Consider the following 21226-nt stretch of genomic DNA (forward strand, 5'->3'; position numbering starts at 1 on the left):
CAAAATTGTGTTGGATCATTGTATAGCTAAGTCATTCACAGCTGATCATTGTACAATGTTGCTGTTACTATGTACAATGTTCTCCTAGTTTTGCTCACTTCATTGCTCACTTATTCTTGATATTTTAAAGCAATTTGGGGGTGGGGTGAGGAATGGAAGCGTTCTGGTGTAATTTCATTTCCCAATTTCATTCCAAATCTTAATTCAGGGCTGGGCTGACCAAGGGTGTTTGAGCTATAGCTCTCCCTAATTTCTACATGTTTACTAGTTGTTGCTAGACCCTTAAACTGTGAGAAGGAAATGGCAAACTATTTCAGTATCTTTGCCAAAAAAACCCCAGATGGGGTCACAAGGAGTCAGACACGACTGACAATGACTGAACAACCACAAGGCCTTTGAAAGCAAAAAGAACAGATTCCTTCTGCCAATGAGATCCTTCTCAAATAGTTGGTGGAAACAATGAAGGCTCAGAAATACTGTACTTATTAATGGTAAATTTAATCAGAGAAGGGCTCTTATTCAAGTTACTTTGAGGGCTAGAGTATTAGGCCAGGTTATCTAATACTAATCTATAAGACTGCATTAGCCTGGCTCTCAGTAGGGAAGTGTTGCAAGTGGGGTGTGATGTTAAATGTTAGAAGTATAGTCTCATGCCTTAAATGGCAGGGCTGCATCTCAATCTGTCTATCCCTACTATGGATTATAACCTGTACTCCTGCTTGGTAGACCTCCAACTTCCTCTTTGAGTTCTCTTCCCACTTGAGTTTTAGATCCTTGTCTTGTGATTCTTTTAGCCAACTGGATTTTTTTACAGAATTTTTCTTCACCTATTTTGTACACAGGTTGTTTTGTCCCCCATTCCTGGGAAGCCCTCCTTCCTCATCTTTACCACTTAGGATCCTTAAATTCTTTCAAGGTCCTGCTCAAAAGCCACATTCTACATGAGAGCTTTTGTAATTCCCATTGATGCTAAATGTCTCCTTCTCTAAATTATCTTTCAATTGTTTTGTGTATTATTTTACATGTGTGTGTTGTCTCCACTCCCTAGATTATGAGATCCTTGGGGGCAGGCACTGTTTTGCTTTTGTCTTTGTATTTTCAGTGCTTTAGAAATGGAGATAGTAGATATGGCAGTATATAGTGGGCATTGAATAAATGCTTGTTGACTAATTAAAAGCAGCATCTTTTGCTTTACTAATTAGAAGGCTTTAGGAACCATAATTGGAGATACCCTCCAATGTGCATCTTCAGTCCATTAACCAGGCAACAGCTACTGGGTCAGCATACTTGGAAAGGAGCCAGTCAAAAATTGCGAAGGTAAAGTTGTCTCTAAGCAGAATAAGTCCAATGGGAAAAATAAAATCTTTCTTCCAAGACTTCACATAGGTAGGAATCAGAAGTGTTTAGAAAGCTAGGAAAAAATGACACATTTCACAAATAAAGTTTAATTATCAGTGAAACTGAAATTTTCTTTTAAAAATAAAGCAATTAGAAAGTATTCATTAATGGAATCAGGCTTAGGCAGTGATTGAAATGTAAGCCTGGAGTTGCCTCTGGATCACATACCTAGCAGAATCAATAGAGAGGTTGAACTATTTTCTTCACTCACATCAAAATTGTAATTTCTATATTTTGAAAGTACAGAATTAGAAAGCAGAAAGTGTCAGAAGTTCTTGAAAAATGACAAGTAAATGGATTTGTGGAGGAAACTGTACTGCTGAGAATACAAAATGATATTGTAGAAAAAGCCCTAGACATAAAGTCTGGAGAGACTCTGGGTTGAATCCCAGCTCTGACATTTACTCCATGTTTCAATGGTTCCTTGAATTCTCTACACCTCCCTTTCCTTAGCTGTAAATACTCAAACTGCCCACATCACAGCACTGTTATGAGAAAGTACATCATAAACCTTTAAGTACTGTATAAATGGGAGCTTCTGTTCTTTTGCTGTTAAATGTTCGAAAGGTGTTTTAATAGATTTCAGTTATAGGAAACAGGTGATGAGTTTCCTGTTCCTACAAAGCCAATTTGCTTGTCCATTAGCAAACTTTTCTCACCAGCTTTAGGAGAAGCAGATGTAACTAAAAATGAATTTGGTGGTCTTTTCACAGGATTCTAGAATTGAAAGGGACCTTGGAAATCACCTATTCCAAGCCATCAATCTCATGAATTGGGAAAACAAGCCTATGGAGATTAAGTGGCCAAAGTCACACATTACAGTAAATGGCAGAACCAGGACTAACTTTCCCATAGTACTAAAAAAGGAATCTTTAAATGGTGACCCAGAGAGGGGTTGAGATCAAGGGTTGATGTGGGGCATCCCATAATTTTGGCTGCAGTCCCAAATTCCCCTTCCTTGGATGAGATATCATGGGAATAGGAGGAGGGGGCAAAGTCGTTATTTTCTTGGCTTGTAAGTTTTAGTTGTTTGAAACTCGTTCTGAGGAGTAGCAAAGGGAGTAAGTTTGATTACAGTGCCTGAGAAAGTCCATTCGGATGAGTTAAATACTTAATTAGAAAGGAAGAATGCAGTTCCATACTAGCTGTGTAGATGGGAGAAGGGTTATTGGGCAGATGCTCATGAAAAGCTTCTGACCAGGTGAAGTAGTTTGAATACAGGTGGCTATAACCATGAGAGGGATGGCTTGATGGCACAGTGAATAGATCAGCAGACCTGGAATCAGGAAGACTCATCTTGTTGAGTTCAAATCTTGCCTCAGACACTTATTAGCTATGTGACCCTGGGCAAGTCACTTAACCCTGTTTGCCTCAGTTTCCTCATCTGTAAAATGAGCTGGAGAAGTGATGAATGAAAAGCCCAAGAGTTTCTGGGGAATTATTAGTCAATTTATTAATTAGGCCAGTTGATTGATGATCAGTGGTCCCTCTCAAAACCATGGATGTCCCTGAATGTTTAAATACCTTTGGAAAAGGAGGTGACCCTGACAGATGAAAATCAACCCTGACTGTGTGAACAATTAATGAGAGGGTGGACTTATTTATGAGGAAGAGGGCCAAAAGTCTTCAGCTCCTCCTGCTGAGAAGGTGGCTTGATCATGAGACCCAGCTGCCTCCAGCAATCTGGATGAAGGAGTCCATATCTACCCAGACCACTCTGGTTAGTTTTCTCTTCCATAAGCTGGGTTACCCTAAATTCTAATGGTGAGTTCAAGGATAGGGGCTCATTTCCTAAGGGAAGAATTCACCTAGATTAGATTCTGTTTGTAAGGTCTTCTAGTTGGGTGGGGTCCCATCCAAGATTGCAGAGGCTGTACCCAGAGGATTTGAGCAATTTCATCTCTCAGTAATGTCCTTGAGAGACTGACTGACTGACTTGTAAAGGCTGGTCTCTGAATGAGGAAATAGAGAGAGGAAAAACCTCAATCCTAATTTAATAATTGGTTATTAATATAATAGAAAATAATAATTTCTCTCAGAAGGAAATGGGAAAGCACTCCCATGTCTTTGCCAAGAAAACCCCAAATCAGGTAATGAAGGGTGTGATATGACTGAAACAATTCAACAACAAAAATAACTATGAGAATGACAGAGGGAATGCTTAGAAAGTGAACTGTTGCTGATTTGAACTGAAAATTTAGGTTGCTTTAAAAATTACTCTAAATCAGACCTTTCTATGAATGGGATTGATTACTGGACCTTAAAGGCTTACCTGCCTACTCCCTATCTCTGTGGCCAGTGGCCATGTCTTTGCTTATGCCCATGACTTCCAAGAATTCCCATGGCCAGAGTGGGCAGTGTGAGAAACATACTTGGCAGTCTTGTTCTCTCCATTACTATGCTTAGTGAGGTCATGATTGTGACAGGACATTTATTAAGCACTTACTATATGCTAGGCACTTTGCTACAAAGGCAAAAATAGTGCTGCCCTTCAGAGCTCATGTTCTAATCACAGACAACATGTAAATAAATAAGTATATGTAAGATATAAACATAGTAAATGGGAAATAACCTCACAGTGAATGGGAAGGTACTAGTACTTGGGGGAACTAGAAAAAGCCTACTTTTTTGTTGTTGTTCAGTTGTTTTTCAGGGGTGTCTGCTCTTTGTGACCCCATTTGAGGTTTTCTTGGCAAAAATACTGGAGTGCTTTGCCGTTTTCTTCTCCAGCTCATTTTACAGATGAGGAAACTGAGTCTGTGGCCACATTTGAACTTGGGAAGATGAGTCTTTCTGACTCCAGGCTTGTTTCTACTTCAACATCTAGCTGCCCTAAAAATCCTACTATAGAAGGAGGCATTTGACATGGAAGCCATGGAAACTAGCAGGTAAATATAGTATGATAACATTCCAGGGATGGGGGATAGTTGGACAAAGGCACAGAGATGACTGATAGTGTGTTGGGTCTGAGAAACAGAGAGTAGGCCAGTATAGCTGGATCAGAAGCTATGTGTAACTAAGTCTAGTGTAAAAGGACTGGAAAGAAAGGAAGGGCCAAGTTGTGAGGGAGCTTTAAATGCCAGCCAGAGGGCTCCTTATTTGTTCATGGAGATGGGGGTCACTGAATTTTGTTGAGTGCAAGGTGACACGGTTCAGGTATACACTTCAGGAAAATCACTGGCAGCAGAGTGAAGGAAGGCTTAAAGTATGGAAAGACTTGAGGCAAGGAGACCAATTAGAAAACTATTTCTGCTTCCCCAAGGTTGTTGTTGTTGTTGTTGCATGCGTGTGTGTGTGTGTGTGTGTGTGTGTGTGTGTGTGTGTTTTATTGTTAAATCCTCTTTGAAAGCACCTTTCTTGAACATGTTCTTGGGTTTAGTCTTATCTTTTAAAGTGATCTTTTTCTAACCTTGTTTTGTGATTTGGAAAGCATCTGAGATGCAGTGAGAAAAGTGAATTGTAAAAGTGCAGGCTACTTATTGATCACTTGATTGATCTATATGGCATATCCATCCTTTGCTGAAAGCTAGGAAAATTTCTGCAATTCTGTTCTTTTTTCCCATTGATGTAATCTGCAGCAGAGACAAAGCCAAATCCTCTTGGGTAGCAGTCTTGATTTCTCCTGTCTTCAATGGAAAAAGCTTTGGGGGAAAAACAACACTTATTTAATCTTGGTAGAGGTAGTTGAGAGTGAGATTGCAGAGACTGTTAGAGTAAAACTTGTAATAGTGTTAGCTATTTCTATGCCAGCCACGATTTTTTTTTTGGTGGGTTTTGTCTGTGATGTTCCAGATCTGAGGAGTTATATAGCAGGATTCCTCTCATTGGCCTAATGTGACAGGTATGCTGTTCAAAATTTAAGGGGAGTTCCAGTCTTCTATATGTACCTCACCTCCGGAGTCTAGTGGCAGAAAGAGGGTCAAGCGTTCATTCTCTCAACATCTAGTGGGTAGCACTGGGATTCCATTCCTTCAAAGATTGATGTTAACTATGGGTGGAAGCACTCTAGGAAAACACACATAGGAGAAAATTTAGAGAATAGGAATCTAACCCTGATTAAATTGTTAGCCTTTTTTGTGACTGGAAAAGTTGACACAGGGGAATAAGTACTTGAGCCTGGCCTTGAAATCCAGTCTTCTGACTCCAAATCCACAATTCTTTCTGCTCTATTCTATCTTCTCCTGCTTATCTTTTTCACTGAAATAGTTAAGGTGTTTGACACCTGGGAATGTACTAGAACACATCTGAAGTCAATTTGTATCCAGCTGGAAGGGGCCCAGGTACTGGGAAAGACCCGCCATGGTTTTGTCAGGAACAAATTGTGACACACCAGTGAAAGTGACTTGTGTAAAAGTGGCAGACCATAGAGATAAAAAAGAGAAATAGTAGATAAAGTCTATTTGGAATTCATCAAAATCTTTGATAGGAACAGCTAGGTGGCTTAGTTTATAGAGTGCCAGGCCTAGAGTCAGGAAGACTCATCTTCCCGAGTTCATATCTGACTTAATTCTCTTACTAGCTGTGTGACCCTGGGCAAGTCACTTAACTCTGTTTGCCTTAGTTTTCATATCTGTAAAATTAGCTAGAGAAGAACACGGCAAAGCGCTTCAGTATCTTTGCCAAAAACAACCCCCCAAAACTCCAAATGGGCTCATAAAGGGTCAGACGTGGTTGAAAAGTGGCTGAACAACAACAAAAATCTTTGATTCCCAGACATGGCAGTCTCTTTAATGAGCCAGTGGTTTAGAAACTATTTAAATTTTGTGTCATACCTATAAGGATGCTTTAAAGCTGACTGCTTTCCCTTCTGTTCTTCCAGCCAAGACTCTAACTTCCATTCTTTGATGTTGGGACAACCGGGTCTGTGTAGGGGAATGTATGCATGTTTGACCTATTGTTTGGGAAGCACTAATTCAGACCATCCTTTGGATGCATAATTTCTTAGAGACTTTCATGCTCAATAGCAATTCGAGGGGACATGTGAAATCATATCCTTCAGGGATTTGTTTCCAGTTACTTAGTCTGTCAGTCAGTCAATAAAGATTCATAAAGTACCTACAATGTGATCACACTTGGAATGCAAAGAAAAGCAAATGACAGTCCCTTGCCTGTAGGAGCTTATAACGTAATGGAGGAGACAACATGCAAACAACTATGTTCAAACACGTTATATACAGGATAAGTAAAAATAATGAATAGAAAGATGGCACTAGAATTAAGAGAGATTGGAAAACACATCCTAAAGAATTTGAAATTTTAGCTGGGACTTGAAGGAATCCAGGAGGCAGAGATGAGTGGGGAGAGCCACAGATATCACAGACTATTGGAGCTGGGGGAACCTTTGAGATGACCTGGTCCAATCCTTTCATCTTACAAATTAGGAAACTATTGCTCGGAGAAGGAACTTGTTCAAGGCCTCACAGCTAATGAGTGGCAGAGCTGGAATTCCAACCTGAGTCTAGTCTCCAGCTCTCTCATAGTACTTGAACATTGGTTATACCTTTATCATGTGTAATTTTGTATTAGTTTTCCAGAGAATCCTATAATCTATACCTGAAAGATATACATATCTTATATTCTCCTACTAGAGTATAAACTCCTTGAGGATGTGGCACATATTTTCTTTATATTTGTATGGTCTCCAGTTCCTAGTATAGTGCCCTGCACATAAGGGCTTGATAAATGTTTGCTTAATTAAACTGATGTCCCTTTGAGATTCTGAAAGCTTACTACATTTGCTTTTTGAGGCTTATTCCTCAGAAGGGATCTGATGATAGGATATTCTGCTCAAAGCCCTTCTTGGTTGCTTTGTGGATCTCAAGCACATAGCATTCCTAATAAAATATTTTTTTAATTGAACAAGTAATACTAACCATTTTTCACATCAGATTTTTTGCTTGCTTGAATGAAGTAGCATTTATTAAGCACTTTCTTTGTGACAAGCACTGTACTAAGTACTGGGCATACAAATATACATCTTACCTTCTATTAGGGAGACACACACATATGTGGGAATGGGGAAGAGGGAGTTTTGTTCTGGGGGGCGAGTGTCACAGCAATGATGATTTGTAGTCAACTGATCCCTTTTCCAGGAACAGTGGAGGCATTGACTTAATTACCCTGCCCAGAGAAAGAAGTGGAAAGCAAGGGAGTGGGTGTCTAGCAGCAGGACATACAGAAAGATGGCCAGGGTAGATGAATGGGATGTGGAGCACAGTTTGGGAAGGGCTCTATTTTTAGGCAAAGAATGATGTTCTTCCTATCCTGATTGTTTCATTCTGAAGCATAATCTTGGCAAAAGGCTACATGCAGTCATGTGGGAAGATGGATAACTAGATGGGATATGAAACATGATCTGGGGCTGACTAGACATAGTGGTCCAGTTGAACTTGTGCTTAATTACTCACCAGCAAAGACAGCTTAGAGCATCCATAATAATCGATATGTGAGGCATTTTGGGTAGAGAGTTGGCCTTGGAGTCAGGAAGAACTAGATTCAACTCCTACTTTTGACACTAGCTGCATGACTCTAGGCAAGTTACTTAATCTCCCACTGCCCTAGGAAACTCTCTAAGATGCGGGAATATTAACTTTTTTTTTTTTTTTTGCTATAGATTCCTTTGGCATTCTGGTGAAGTCTGTGGACTACTCAAAATAATGTTTTTAAATACACAAAATAAAATGCGCAGAATTAGAAAAGAAACCAATTATAATGAAATATTCAAATGTTTAAAATTATTCAAATGTTTAAAAAACAAGTTCATGGACTCCAGATTAAGGATTATTGCTCCAAGACTCTAAGTTGAAGAGAAAGTGCTAACCTTGAGTTGGTAGAGTGAGTTTCTTCATGTAATATCTCTCTACACTAAAAAACTCAGTATAGGGAGTGACTTTCACCCACTGGACTGGACATGTGTCTTCTGTCTTGCTTAACAGAATCTTCAAAAGTCTAGAAGAATTCTTCAAATTGAAATCATCACCTTTCTTTTAGACCATGCTGTTTGATACATCCCACTTCGAGGTGTGACAGTGTCAGCAGCCACGTTAGAAGGACCCAAGGAGAGGAAAGGGCCAAGCAAAAGATGAAAACTCCTATTTCCTGAAGCTGGTTCCACGGCTACTTTTAGTCACTTGCCAGCTGAAGGAAAGGTTACAGAGCCTAGCGGTAATTGGTAAGGTTGTTAATGTCAAGTGATTCCTGGCTTTTTTTTCTTCCCCTTAGCAAGGACCAAAGTTGTGCCTGTTCCAGGGCATCTGTCATTCTCCTCTTTCTGTCATGAAGGCAGGTAGTGCCATCCTGCCTCTGTAACAATCTCTCAATCTCTGAGTTGGTTTTCATTATACAGGGAGAGAGGAGAAGGCAGGACAGGGGAATGTGGAGGAGGGAGAAATCTGTTTTAAGACAAAGAATGATGTTCTTCCTAACCCTATTGTTTCACTGTAAAGCACAATTTTGGCAAAAGACTGCATACAGGCATGTGGGAAGATGGATAACTAGGTGCCAAGATTGATAATACAAGTCCCACAGAACCCCCCTCAGTACTAAGGCTGTATGTGCCTAGATTCATAAGATGATCATCAGAGATTTGGGATATATTTTTGTCTGTACCTTGGGCCTCTGTAAAGCAAGTCATGTACCTTATTTCCTTGCGTGTAAAATCATATTAATTATTTTTAAGTATGTCTGGTTTTCTGGAAATCGTGTGTGTGTGTGTGTGTGTGACCAGACAGCCAGAGGACACATTAATTCAAAGCAAAAGACATTTAAATTGTACAGCAAGATGAATGACAAGAAAGATTTCCTTCATGTACACAGGGGTACGTCCCATGTGTAGTATAGGGTACCACAGCACCAGGTGGGGAGGGGGACACACCTTGCTTAAGCACATATATCAGGGTCCACTCTTGCCTTTGAGGCTGCAGGAGCTCCTATGTCCTCTGCTGATGTCACTGGGTGAGCTGATTTATTGGAGTCTTTTGCTGCTTTATTCTCTCTGCCCTACTTCTTGCTGCTGGACAGCTCCTCTGAACTCTATCTCAGCATCTCTTTTTTTTCTCTGATGAACATCCAAACTGCTCTGTTGCACTGCTCTCTGCTAACCTTCGGTGACTCCATGGCCTCTTCTCCCCAGGAGGAGGGATCTGTCAACCCTTTAGCTTGATAGCACTAGGCACCAGATTTAGCTCATTTGTGGCAAAAACTTCAGGCAGCAGCAGAAACCCTTAGGCATTTTTAAATCTGTCTTACGAACTTGTATTTCTTCTCATTTTCTCCTTTGACTCCTTTAATTTCATTCTTATCTGAGTTAAGGTGAGAAGGGTCCCTATAATTTCTATCACATTCCTGATCCCTGAAGATCATTTTTCCCATGGTCTACTTAGCAACTTGCAGAGGCTTAAAACTAGTTAAAATTGTGATGGGGATATTTCTTTCAAACTACTCCCTCAGCTCTACTTCATGCCCTTCATGGTCCATGCCACCACTGGAACTGGACAGGGTGACCTTTGTTCCCCTGCCCCCTGAGTAATACAAGTAGTTCTGTTTTGTATTTTGGCCTGCAACTAGCATTTATTAAGCATCTACTATTTGCCAAACACAGTGCTAAGTGCTAGGGATACAAAGACAATTCCTTCCCCATTCCTTTGCTCTAGTCAAGGGAAAACAGTGAAATCTAAAATGGATACAGTGGCTGTCATTGTGTCAAAATTGGAATAGTTCAATCAGACACTCAGATCATACCCACATATCAGGAAAGACAGCACATTTCCACTTCTGGACTGGAACTTGGCTTAGGAGAGTGAGTAGATATATGATTTCATTGCTATAGAGAGCTCCCAGATGAAAAAATTTCCTCCACCAGTGCTGATTGATGAGATCATGGACCTGCCCTAAGTACCCTTACATAATTCTCCTAACACTGGTAGAAGGACAGTCAATACTTTCTCTTCAACTTTGAGTCTTAGAGAGATTAAGTGATTTGTCCTGGGTCCTACACCAAGTAGGTCTCAGAGGTAACACTGGAACTCAAGTCTTCTTGACTCTGAAGCCAGCTCTTTGTCCTCTATATCATGCTATATCTTGGCTTAAACCAATTCTTATTCTGGCTCATTCAACACCTCCATCTATGTAGAAGCTTTTCTAGGCTCTAAAAGTGCCTCATTATGTCCTTTGTACAAACATCTTGTTCCAGCACTGATCTTTTATCTTGATGGGTACTAAATGGATTGTTTGGAGGTCCAAACCCCAATTATTATTCAACAAAACTTGTCTTGGGCAAAAAATGAAGCTGTATTATTGTCACTGGCATTTCTGACACTATCCATTACATACTTCTCTTGTGTAAATCCCCAAATAAGCTACAAGAACCCGGAATTTCCTTTTTAGTTCCTAACCTGAAAGTAAAACTGTTGGAAAATAGAAAACCTGTTTCTGTGAGTTCCTGTGCCCACCTGGGGGTCCTTTAATTAGATTGCTAGCAAAAACATTTTCACACAGAATTTTCTTTGCTGGTTACAGTCAATATTGCTTCATTTTTTTTTTAGCCCTGGATAAAATAGTTTACATTCTACATACATCTCCTATTGTAGTACTTTGCAGTTTCTCAACTGAGCAAGGAGAAAACTTAATCATCTGTCGAACTGAAGCATAAAGAGACCATTTAGTTTTCTTGTTTTGTGTTGGTTTTTTTTTGCTATATAGCACCTATCATGTAGAATCCTGGTTTTTCTTTTTCTTGGAACGTTAAGCATGCATATGTAGAAGCTTAGCAATTAAAAGTAATTGAAAGTAAAAATTTGAAAAGCTAGACACCAGTAACACTCCCCTTCTTACTCCTCCCTCCCTATACTGATTAGAATCTTCCTTCCCCACTGGTGCCATATATAGATGAGATAGCCTTGATTACCTGTGGTTGAATAAGTTAGTGATGGGCTACTATTGTTTTGTAAGAAATGAGCAAATAGATGATTTCAAAGACACATGGAAAGACATATAAGAACTGTTGCAGAGAGAAGTGAACAGAACCAGAAAAAAAACAATTTATACTGTAACATTAATATTTTAAAAATGAAAAATTTTGAAGACTTTTATAAAATGATGAATGAAATAAGCAGAATCAGAACAAATTATCTAAGAACTCTAAAGAAAAAACAGCTTTGAAAGCTAAAAGAACTACAATGACCATTCAAGATTCTACAGGACTGGTACTGAAACATACTGTCATCATCCTGACAGAGAGGTGATGTCTTTAGAGTGCAGAATGACACATTTTACATACAACCAATGAAGGAATTTGTTTTGCTTTATTATACATATTTGTTACCAAGAATTTATTTTGCTTTTCCCCCCTCTCTCATTTTTTAAAAGTGTGGTGGTGGCAGGAGAAAGAGAATATAGATTTCTGTTAATTAAAAAAATTCAAAAATAGGGAGATGAAGGAAAAGAATGCCAATTGCCTGAAGGCCATTTAAACTAACTCCGGAGAGGTTCATCAACAAAAGTTTGGCCACCAGGTCATTTTTTCCCCCAAAAGCAACTGCAATCCATTGTAAAGACATCTGTACAGTAGAAAGAAGGGTTCACACACTGATGAAATCATGGATACACCAAAGTACCCTTATGCAATCCTGTTTCTAATGCTGGTTACCTAGAGGAGATCCACAGCAAAAGTATTAGATGTTTAGTGCTGGTTTATTTCTTAGGGGTTTACTTTCCAAAATTTCCTAAGGAAGCGAGCCCCTGTGACCTCTCCTGATTTTATAACATATGGTATAGTCTCTTGTACACAATCAACTCAATTGTTTATTGATAAATAAGAAATTTGGCTATAAATTAAAGTGACAGATCTTTTAAAAACCCAATATACTAGAACTTAAATATCCAAATGAAAGATGTCCCCTTTAAAACAGGTCACATTATACACTTATTCCAACTGTGTTGTCTCTGATGAAACTCCTCTTGGAAATGTCCTAAAAACATAGACATGTTCTTGTGAATGTTCTAGTTGGTAGCAAATCCTTGCTTTTCAGCAATGGTCTTAAGTTTCAGTAACTACCAAGAGGCACTTGGAGACACATCTGTGAATAAAGTGGGCAGTCAAATGGGAGAGTGTTATTTTGTGTCAAAAATTAAATGTGACTTTTAATTGAATTTCTGTTGTGGCTTGTAAACAGGTCTTAATAGAAAGTCCAGAGAAGATTTCTCCAAAATGATTTGATGGCATTGTTAAAATGAGTATGTATCCTCCCCAAGTGACAGCTTTGAAAGCAAAGCCTATTTAAATGTATAGCTCCTAAATAAGTCTCAAGATTTTATAGTCCAAATCTCAAATAGACATTTCTATTAGGATACCCAATTAGAGAAGCTGATATGAAATCACACTGCATCTTTGTCACAGGTTTATAAGGTGCCTACAGATTTTTGACATAATTGAATACATTCAAATCTAGGTTAGCTACTTTGGGATTATCCAGTTTGTGGACAATCTACCTCATGCTTTGTGACTACCTCCTGTTGCCTTCAATAAGTGTGAACAGAAGAAATATGACCTAATGTAAATGTTAGGCTAAGCAAAGCAAATTTAGGAAGGCAAACCTACTAAGAGTAGCCTAGCATAAATCAAAAAGCTTGACAATCAACCAACTGTAATCCAAATAACTCATGATTTTGTCAGCCTCTAAAGTTTGCACAGTATTTTAGAATCAAATATAAAATACATCTCTGGGTCATCTGTATTAATACCTCCCTCCATGAACATTTCTACTTGGGAAGTGACTAGTTTGTCTTCAGGGATAGGGCCAGATAGGGCAAAAGGAACACCCGAGAGGGTGTTCAAATCCTTCAGATTTGAGTCTTGCTGGACTTATTTGGTAACTGTTCTCATCAGTGATTACTGTCCCCATAAAATGATGTTTGTCCTTGTTTTACTATTTGTGCAATGGAATTGTTTCACCACCCTACAAAAGGAAATACTTGAAAAGAGGACCATAATTTTCTGGATTTATTTTTAATTCTTTGTGTTGGTATGCAATCTATACTATTTCTCAACTCTTCCAACAAGTAGAAGCTAATATAGTTGTCATCTGATATGATCATCTTCCTGAGTTCAAATCTGACCTCACACATACTGACTGTGTGACTCTGGGCAAGTCACTTGTAAAGTGAGCCAGAGAAACAAATGGCAAACCACTCCAGTGTCTTTGCCAAGAAAACCCTAAATGGGGTCATGAAGAGTCGTTCATGACTAAAATGACTCAGCAACAACAATGGTTATCAAAGTTTGATCCTCTGACCATCAGGTCTCAAGGGTGAAATACGTAAAAGGGTACCATCATTCCCTGACAGTTTTCGCTATCCATCAGAGTCATGTGAGACCCCTGAGAGTGGGTCTAAGCAGACTGGCACAAATTCTCATCAGTGGTCACTTTTCCTGGATTGGACTTGGACCCTACCTCACTCAACTCCATCCTCCTGCCTGCAGATACATGTAACATACATTCCCACTAGGAATAAAGCATAGGGCAAAGTGTGGGCTCTCTGTAGAGTCTGTTGTTGTTTTTAGTGTGCAGGCAATGCTAAAGATACTATTTTGGTAAGTGAAATCTTCAGTACAATGAATGCTATCCTCACCCAAGTGCTTCTAAACAGGTCCATTATTTAGCTGTTTCTGTTCTTAATGCACGAGTTATTCTTTGTGGTTTCCTGTGAAAGGTTATTTATAGTTAGGTGTTAAGTGCTTATTTTAGGCCACCTCAGTTAAAAATAACTTACTCAAGAAGTGTTCTATTCCAGCAGCAATTCAATTAAACAGCCATTTATTAAATGCCTACTATGCTCTAGGTACTGTGTTAGGTCATGGATACCAAGATAAAATATCATCCAGTCTGTCCCTGCATTTGAGCAGCTCATTTGTACTTGCAGGGATATAATAGGTTTAGATAAGAGTGAGGCAAAAGAGGGAGTGATGGGGGCAAAGAAGAGATCCAGACAAAGTGGTCAAGGAATATTTGAGGAGAGAGATCAGGGAAGCCAGCCTGAAGAAGTGACATCCGCACTGAATCTTGTAGGAAGATAACAGTTTTAAAAGGCAGAGATGAGAGGGAGTACTTTCCAGGCATGAGGGACAGCCTTTGAGAATGCAGAGTTGGGAAAATGGAAGGCTGAGTAGACAACAGCTATAAGAGTGGTTTCATTGGAATGTAGAGTGCATGAAGGAGAATAATATAAAAGGGATCTGGAAAAATGGGCTGGAACCAGATTGCGGAAGGGCTTAAATATTAAGCTAAAGAGATTGTATTTTATCCTATTTATGTACCAGAGGGTTTTATTGTTTATTCATTTATCTATCTGGTTGTTGTCTATCTGTTTGTTTATAGCAGAGAAGAAACATGATCATATCTATGCTTTAGGAAAATGATTTTGGTAGAAGTAGATTGTTAACAGGGAGAACACCTAGTCTCAGCCATTGGGGAACTCATGGCTTGGAAGAAGGAATGAGGCACAAATACAGATAACTATAGTATACAATAGTGCATGATAAGCATATGGAAGAGTTTCAAAATAAAATGCTATAATTAATTAGATAAAGAAACACTCTCTAGCACGTAGGAAAGACTAACTTATGGAAGTCATGGACATGAATCACATATGATAAAAAGTTTCAGTCTGCATGAGTAGATGAAATACCAGCATTGATAACTACATAAATGTGTCAGAGCATCAAAATGTGATAAAAGCAGTGAAGGTCACTAAGGCATCATTTTTTTTGGGTGGGGGTGTTGTAAATGATAACTGATGTCAAAAATTTAAAGAGCTATCATGAGGAAGGAGGGGAATAGACTTATTTTGACAAGGTCTGGGATGGTCTAGGAGGTACTTTGTAACTCTGACATTCTGTGCTTGCTTTTGTAAAATGCTACTACTGAGTCACTGCATGCAAATTTGTTTTCAAGAGACTTTGCAGGACAGATGAGTATTGATTGCAAGAGGAATAGGGATAAATGATAATCCCCAGAGGTGACTTGGGTCGATAGCTTTAACCTTCTCCCTGTTCTAAGTTATGCTAGGACTTAGATTTAAATTTAAATGCTGCCTTCTTCCTTTTTACAGCTTTTGATAAAGATTCAAGGAGCAAATGGTGCAGGGAGTCCACAAAGTGGTTGGTCAGAGCTCTCTATGGCTGACTTTGTCCAGGTAATTGTGAGGAAACTGAGGCAGGAGATGATTAAGTGAAATACTGAAGGATATTCAGCACACTTGTGCTATAGCCTGTATTGTGATTTCGCTTTTATATGCATCTGCCTTTCTAGCTAGATTATAATCTCCTTAAAGAAAGGACCTTGTATTGTGATCATGGTGATGTGATAAGGAAAAAGATTACCTCATATTTATATGTGGTATGATAAAAAGAGCAACATATTTGGAGTCCTAAGATTTGAGGGTGAGTCCTGGAGTTGAGTTGCTTGCTAGCTGTGTGACCTTGATGCATCATAACCTGCTTGAACCTCAGTTTCATCTGTAAAACATGAATACTAATAATTGCACTATTTACCTTGCCAGGGTAGTTGTGATGGAAGCCCTTTGAAAACTGTAATTGTTGTTGTGGAGTCATTTCAGTTGTATCCAATCCTTCACGACCCCATTTGGGGTTTTCTTGGCAAAGATACTGTATTGGTTTGCCATTTCCTTCTCCAGTAGATCCGTTTTGTCAGGCAATCAGAGGTTAAGTGACTTGTCCAGGGCCACATAGCTTGGAAGTATCTGAGGCTGGGTTTAAACTAGGGTGTTCCTGACTCCAGGCTCTATCCACTGAGCCACCAGCTGCTCTTGAAAACGGTAAAGCAGCATATAATTGTATTATCATAATGCATATATATTATGAAGTCTATCCAATTTATAATGTACTTTTACATATCTTATTTAATATAATTCTATAATATTTAATATATTCCACAGGGTCTGGCTCAAACACAGGTATACAGTAGCCACTGAACAAGTGGTTCCTCTAGGAAAGGATGAATTTTGTCAATTCTTGACCACGTTGATATTGACTACTTGTGTCATGTGGACAATTTAGAGCAGCCAGATGGCACAGAAGATGGAGTGCTGGGCCTGCAGTCAGGAAGAATGGAGTTCAAAGCCAGCCTCTGATACTTATTAGCTCTGAAGCTCTGGACAAATCACTTAACGTCTGTCTGCCTCAGTTTCTTCAATGGTAAAATGGGGATAATAACTTCCCAGGGTTTTTGTGAGTGTCAAGGGAAATAATATTTGTAAAGCACTTTGGCATGCAGTAGATGCTATCTAAATGCTAGCTATTATTAACTATTCTGCTGGAGTTGTATATGCAGCTCAGTTTTATCCCTTGCCATCATGCGCTGCCTCCTCTCTCCATCAATAGACCTATGCTCAGAAAATGAAAATTAATTTCACCATTTGCTTAGTTAAGCTATTCAGGTAAATGCGCAAATAATGGAAAATATAGCATTCACTTAAAAATCAAATGTAAATAATTTTTGGTAGGATAATTGTTGCTGTTTCTACCTAGCAAGAAAGATAATTGAGTATTGACTTTACATTATTATTATTATCATCATTGTTTTGAACCTATGATTTGATCAATGTAGGGAGCTTACAGTTTGGAAAGCTTCTTCAGCCATGCAGATCAGCAGTTTTTTTATATAACTGCACTTTTTGTATAAGTTATAGTTTTAGAGTCATCTGGTATCTCTCAGAGATTAAGGGGATTTGCCCATGGTCATACAGCTAGAGTATGATAGAGGGAAAAGTTGAGTCTATATCCTCCTGACTTGGCTCCAAGACCTCTACTCAAAGTCCTGGGCCATAGTGTTTCTTATTGAATATTTTAATTATATTTCTCTACTTGGTAGTGTTTAACTGTGACTAATTAAGAAGACAATTTTCCCCATTTTATTTCCATTCTTTTAGCCTCCAAGAGAAGGAGCAGTCACTCAGCTTGGCCATTAAAGAAACTACTTCAAAGGTGAGTTCCCCAAACTATCATTTTTACCAACCACATATAAAATATGAGGAAATTGCTTTCTTAAAATATACCTGAAATTTGAGAGGATGTGTGTGTGTATACACATATTTATGAACACACATATGCACACATATATATTGTGTCTCCTTTTTTATCTATTTCTTGTCTAGACCACAGAGTGTCAGAGCTATGTGTAGCAAATGAAAATTCTGAGAGACAGAGTTTCTAGGTAATCAATAATCAATTTATTAATTAGGCTAGCCAATAATCAATAAGTTGATGATCAGTGGTTTTCTCTCAGTAACCAAAGACACCAAAGGAGACTCTGAAACACCTTAAATCAGGTGTGTACTTTCTGACAGGGAACTCCCCTGACAAGTGAAACTCAACCCTGATTGGCGGACATTTAATGAGGAGGTGGCTAAAAGTCTTCAGCTCCTCTTGCTAAGAACATAGCTTGATCACAATTCTCAGCAGGCTGAAGGCATCTGGCCAGGGGAAGCCACTTCCATCTGGTTCTCTCCGGCTGGTTTTCTCCTTCATGAGCTGGATCTTCCTAAACTCTAATGGAGGGGGCCAAGGACAAGGAGACATGTCTTGGTCGAGAGATCTAGGGGAGGCTGGCCTTTGTTTACAGAGTAAACAAAAATAAGGTTCCCTGCCCAGGTAGATGCCTTGGGGTTGGGAAAAGATTACCTTGCTCAGTTACATCCTTCAAAAACTGACTGATCTTTTCAGGAGTGGAATCTTAACAAAAATAGGAGGAAAAGAATGAATTGCAAATTAACAATTAGTTATTAACATATTAGTAAAATATTGATTTCTCTCATTTAGATGAGTTTAGCCTAGTAAGATCATTTTGTAATACAGGAAGATAACCTAAAGGAGTCAGGTGCCAGGGAAGCTCTCTGTGGTTGTGTTTCTGGCTTGTGATCACTGTAGAAATGGATTTATTGGCCTTTCCTTTAGAGATATCTTCCAATTTTACGAAATGGGAAAAAGTAGCTACTGTTCACAATTAAATTCCTTTGCTTTAAAAGACTTTTGGGGGCAGCTAGGTGGTGCAGTGGATAGAGCACTGGCCCTGAAGTCAGGAGGACCTGAGTTCAAATCCGGCCTCAGAACAAACACTTGACACTTACTAGCTGTGTGACCCTGGGCAAGCCACTTAACCCCAATTGCCTTTAAAAAAATAAAAATAAAAGACTTTTGGTACAGGAACAATTATGAAAAGTTAATTACTTTTCCTACAAAGAAAGCAGGGTTCAGACATCCTTACAAACACAGAAAAATGGTAAAGAGTACATTTTCCAGTCCTGTTAGTCTGAGAACTTCTCTGGCCACTTTTTATAGTTACACTCTAGAACTATAGTTTGATCTTGAAAGAATTCAGTATTTCCAATAAGTATGAATTAAATCATCTAATTTCATTTGTCTAAGATAGGCACAGTTTCTATCCGATTGTGAGGTCCTTGAGGGCAGGGATTGTCTTTTGTTTCTTTTTGTATCCACTGAACTTAGCACAGTGTTTGACAGCAGCAGGGACTTAATAAATGTTTATTAAATTGAATTTTCTGAGTAGATCTGAAACCCTGGAAAAGCATTCTTAGCATAAGACCCCTAAATAACCTGTGGATAAACTGAGAAGTGATACCAGATGATTATAGATGATCATCAAGTTAACTTGAGACCAGGGCCCTTAGCACCAGTCCCTTTTCTCAAGTCTTAGATATGGGTTGACAGTGGGCTGGTAGAGGCAGGAAAAGAAAATGCTGATTGTCAGAAAGCCAAATAGCTTATCCGTGGGGTTGGAGGAATCTATTCCTTAAACGGGAAGGAACCTCAGAGACAATCTAGTTTACCGTTATTAAGTGAGATAATATTTGTAAAGCACTTAGCATACTGTCTGACACATTGTAGGCACTTAATGCTTGTTTCCTCCTCTTTCCTCCTTTATTTTATATGTGGGAAAATGGAGACCAGGACACTCATGTGACTTATCCAAGGTCAAACAGATAGTAAATGTCAGAGACAGGATTCAAACCCAGGCTCTCTGATTCTCTAATTAGTGCTCTTTCCATTGTAGTGTGCTGCCTACAGATGGGAGAATTTACTTGCATTTGGAGTTGAACATCTTAATATTCTGCATTTGGCTTAACACACACACACACACACACACACACACACACACACACACACACACACACACACGATGTCACCTGCCCCTAGCTTAACTAAAGCTTCCCATAAATTTACAGAAAAGTTATAACTACTTTTTCTCAGTCTCTTGCAGACTCTGAGAAACGTAAATGTAGGAAGGTGAATGAACAAATATTCCTTAGGGTCCACTTTTAGTTGAAAAATGCTAGTGGGATGCTAAAACCAGTTTGGACACTTGCAGCACCTTGGTTTTGGGTCCTGGTTTTGTGCGCCCTTGGAATGATGGTTGAATATGACTCATTATTTTCATTTGTGGGTCATGGGACACTCATGAGGCAGAAAACAACCCTGCCCTTCTTTTTCTAAGCCAGAGAAAGCCTGGCAACTGAGAGGCCTGAGGTTTTATATATGGTATATATGTCTTCCATTCTTTGGAATTTTAAGTAAGCTTATAAATATGACCAGAGAAAGCCTGATGACTCAGCCATAAATTTCCTTGTATAGGTGGACCTTCTGTCTTCCATTCTTTGGGATGTTAGGTGATTTCAAGTCCACCTTGGACTACTTTGGGTGGACTACTTTTGGATGGCTACTTTGGGTTAGAGATGACTAATTAATTTCTTTTCTAACTGAGAGTTTAAATATCCCTTCCACTCAGTACATTTATCTACCTATTGTGTGACCTGCCCAAAGCTGAAGCAATTAAGAGATAAATGAGATGGAAGAAAGAGTTGAAAATAGACTATCTGGAGATTGGTGAAGATTAGATTAATCCAGCAGCAACTGAAAGTATGTACAACTGCAATTTAATAAGGAGATTTATAAATCTCATTTTATATTAGCAGTGACAGCTTGAAAGATAGATTTGTTCAACAAAGGAGTGGCTGACCCAATTATGATTAACAGAGGCTGTTAACTAAAATAAGAAAGAGTGTACATAAATTAGATGAGACATAAGAATTATGGCCAGTGTTTTAGAATTAACAGAAATGTTCTCAACTGCCCTAGTAACATTCTTAGTTGAATGACTGTAAAATGTAATTCAGCTGGGCTCTCATGATCCCTAGGAGAGAGGGCTGGAGGTACAAATGTATCTGGGACATCTGCATTGTAATTCCATGTAGTTAGTGTAACACTGAAAAACCTCAGGGCCCTGGAAGGTTACTGAAATCTATTGTTTTGGACACTGCCAGAACTAGCTTTATTTTGGAGAAGATGCTACCATATGGTCCTTCCGCTCCCTAAAAATTAGTGGAGAAGATCATTAGTTTGTAGGGGGAAATGATTGGGTGATATTAATCAAGATTGCAGAGGTTGTTCTTCTATATAAAAATAATCTCAATTTCTGTCCATAAGAATCAAAATGATGGGAGATTTGTGTCTGGAGAGATCTAGCCTCTTTTGTGCATTAGAACTGAATATTTGTTTGGGACTTTTCGTTCCCAATTGGACTAATTTTAGCTGTTGAACACATCTCAGATTTCTAATGAGAGAGCATAGCTGCTAATTTCAAGGCATCTCATTAGACCAGTGTCTTTTGTGCAGTGAGAAAACACCCCTATTGGCTCATCTATTGTTATTCAATCAGTATTGTGTGCACTTGAAGGAGTGTGTGTTTGCCTACTTGGCTCCTTGCAACCTGGATACGTGCATATTGAATATGGGACT

General features: G+C 38.9%; 1 protein-coding gene across 2 annotated transcripts in view; it reads left to right on the plus strand.

The window, feature by feature from the left end:
- Window positions 1-21226, plus strand: part of DISC1 (DISC1 scaffold protein) — a 527908-nt gene that overhangs the window by 169517 nt on the left and 337165 nt on the right. For both annotated transcript variants that reach the window (XM_078156229.1, XM_078156230.1), the window contains exon 7: window positions 17344-17398. In XM_078156229.1, the coding sequence (XP_078012355.1) occupies window positions 17344-17398 (55 nt within the window). The remainder of the gene's footprint in view (window positions 1-17343; window positions 17399-21226) is intronic.

This window comes from Phascolarctos cinereus, unplaced genomic scaffold (assembly GCF_003287225.1).
Source record: "Phascolarctos cinereus isolate Bilbo 61053 unplaced genomic scaffold, phaCin_HiC Scaffold_5;HRSCAF=322, whole genome shotgun sequence".
NCBI classification, from domain to species: Eukaryota; Metazoa; Chordata; class Mammalia; order Diprotodontia; family Phascolarctidae; genus Phascolarctos; species Phascolarctos cinereus.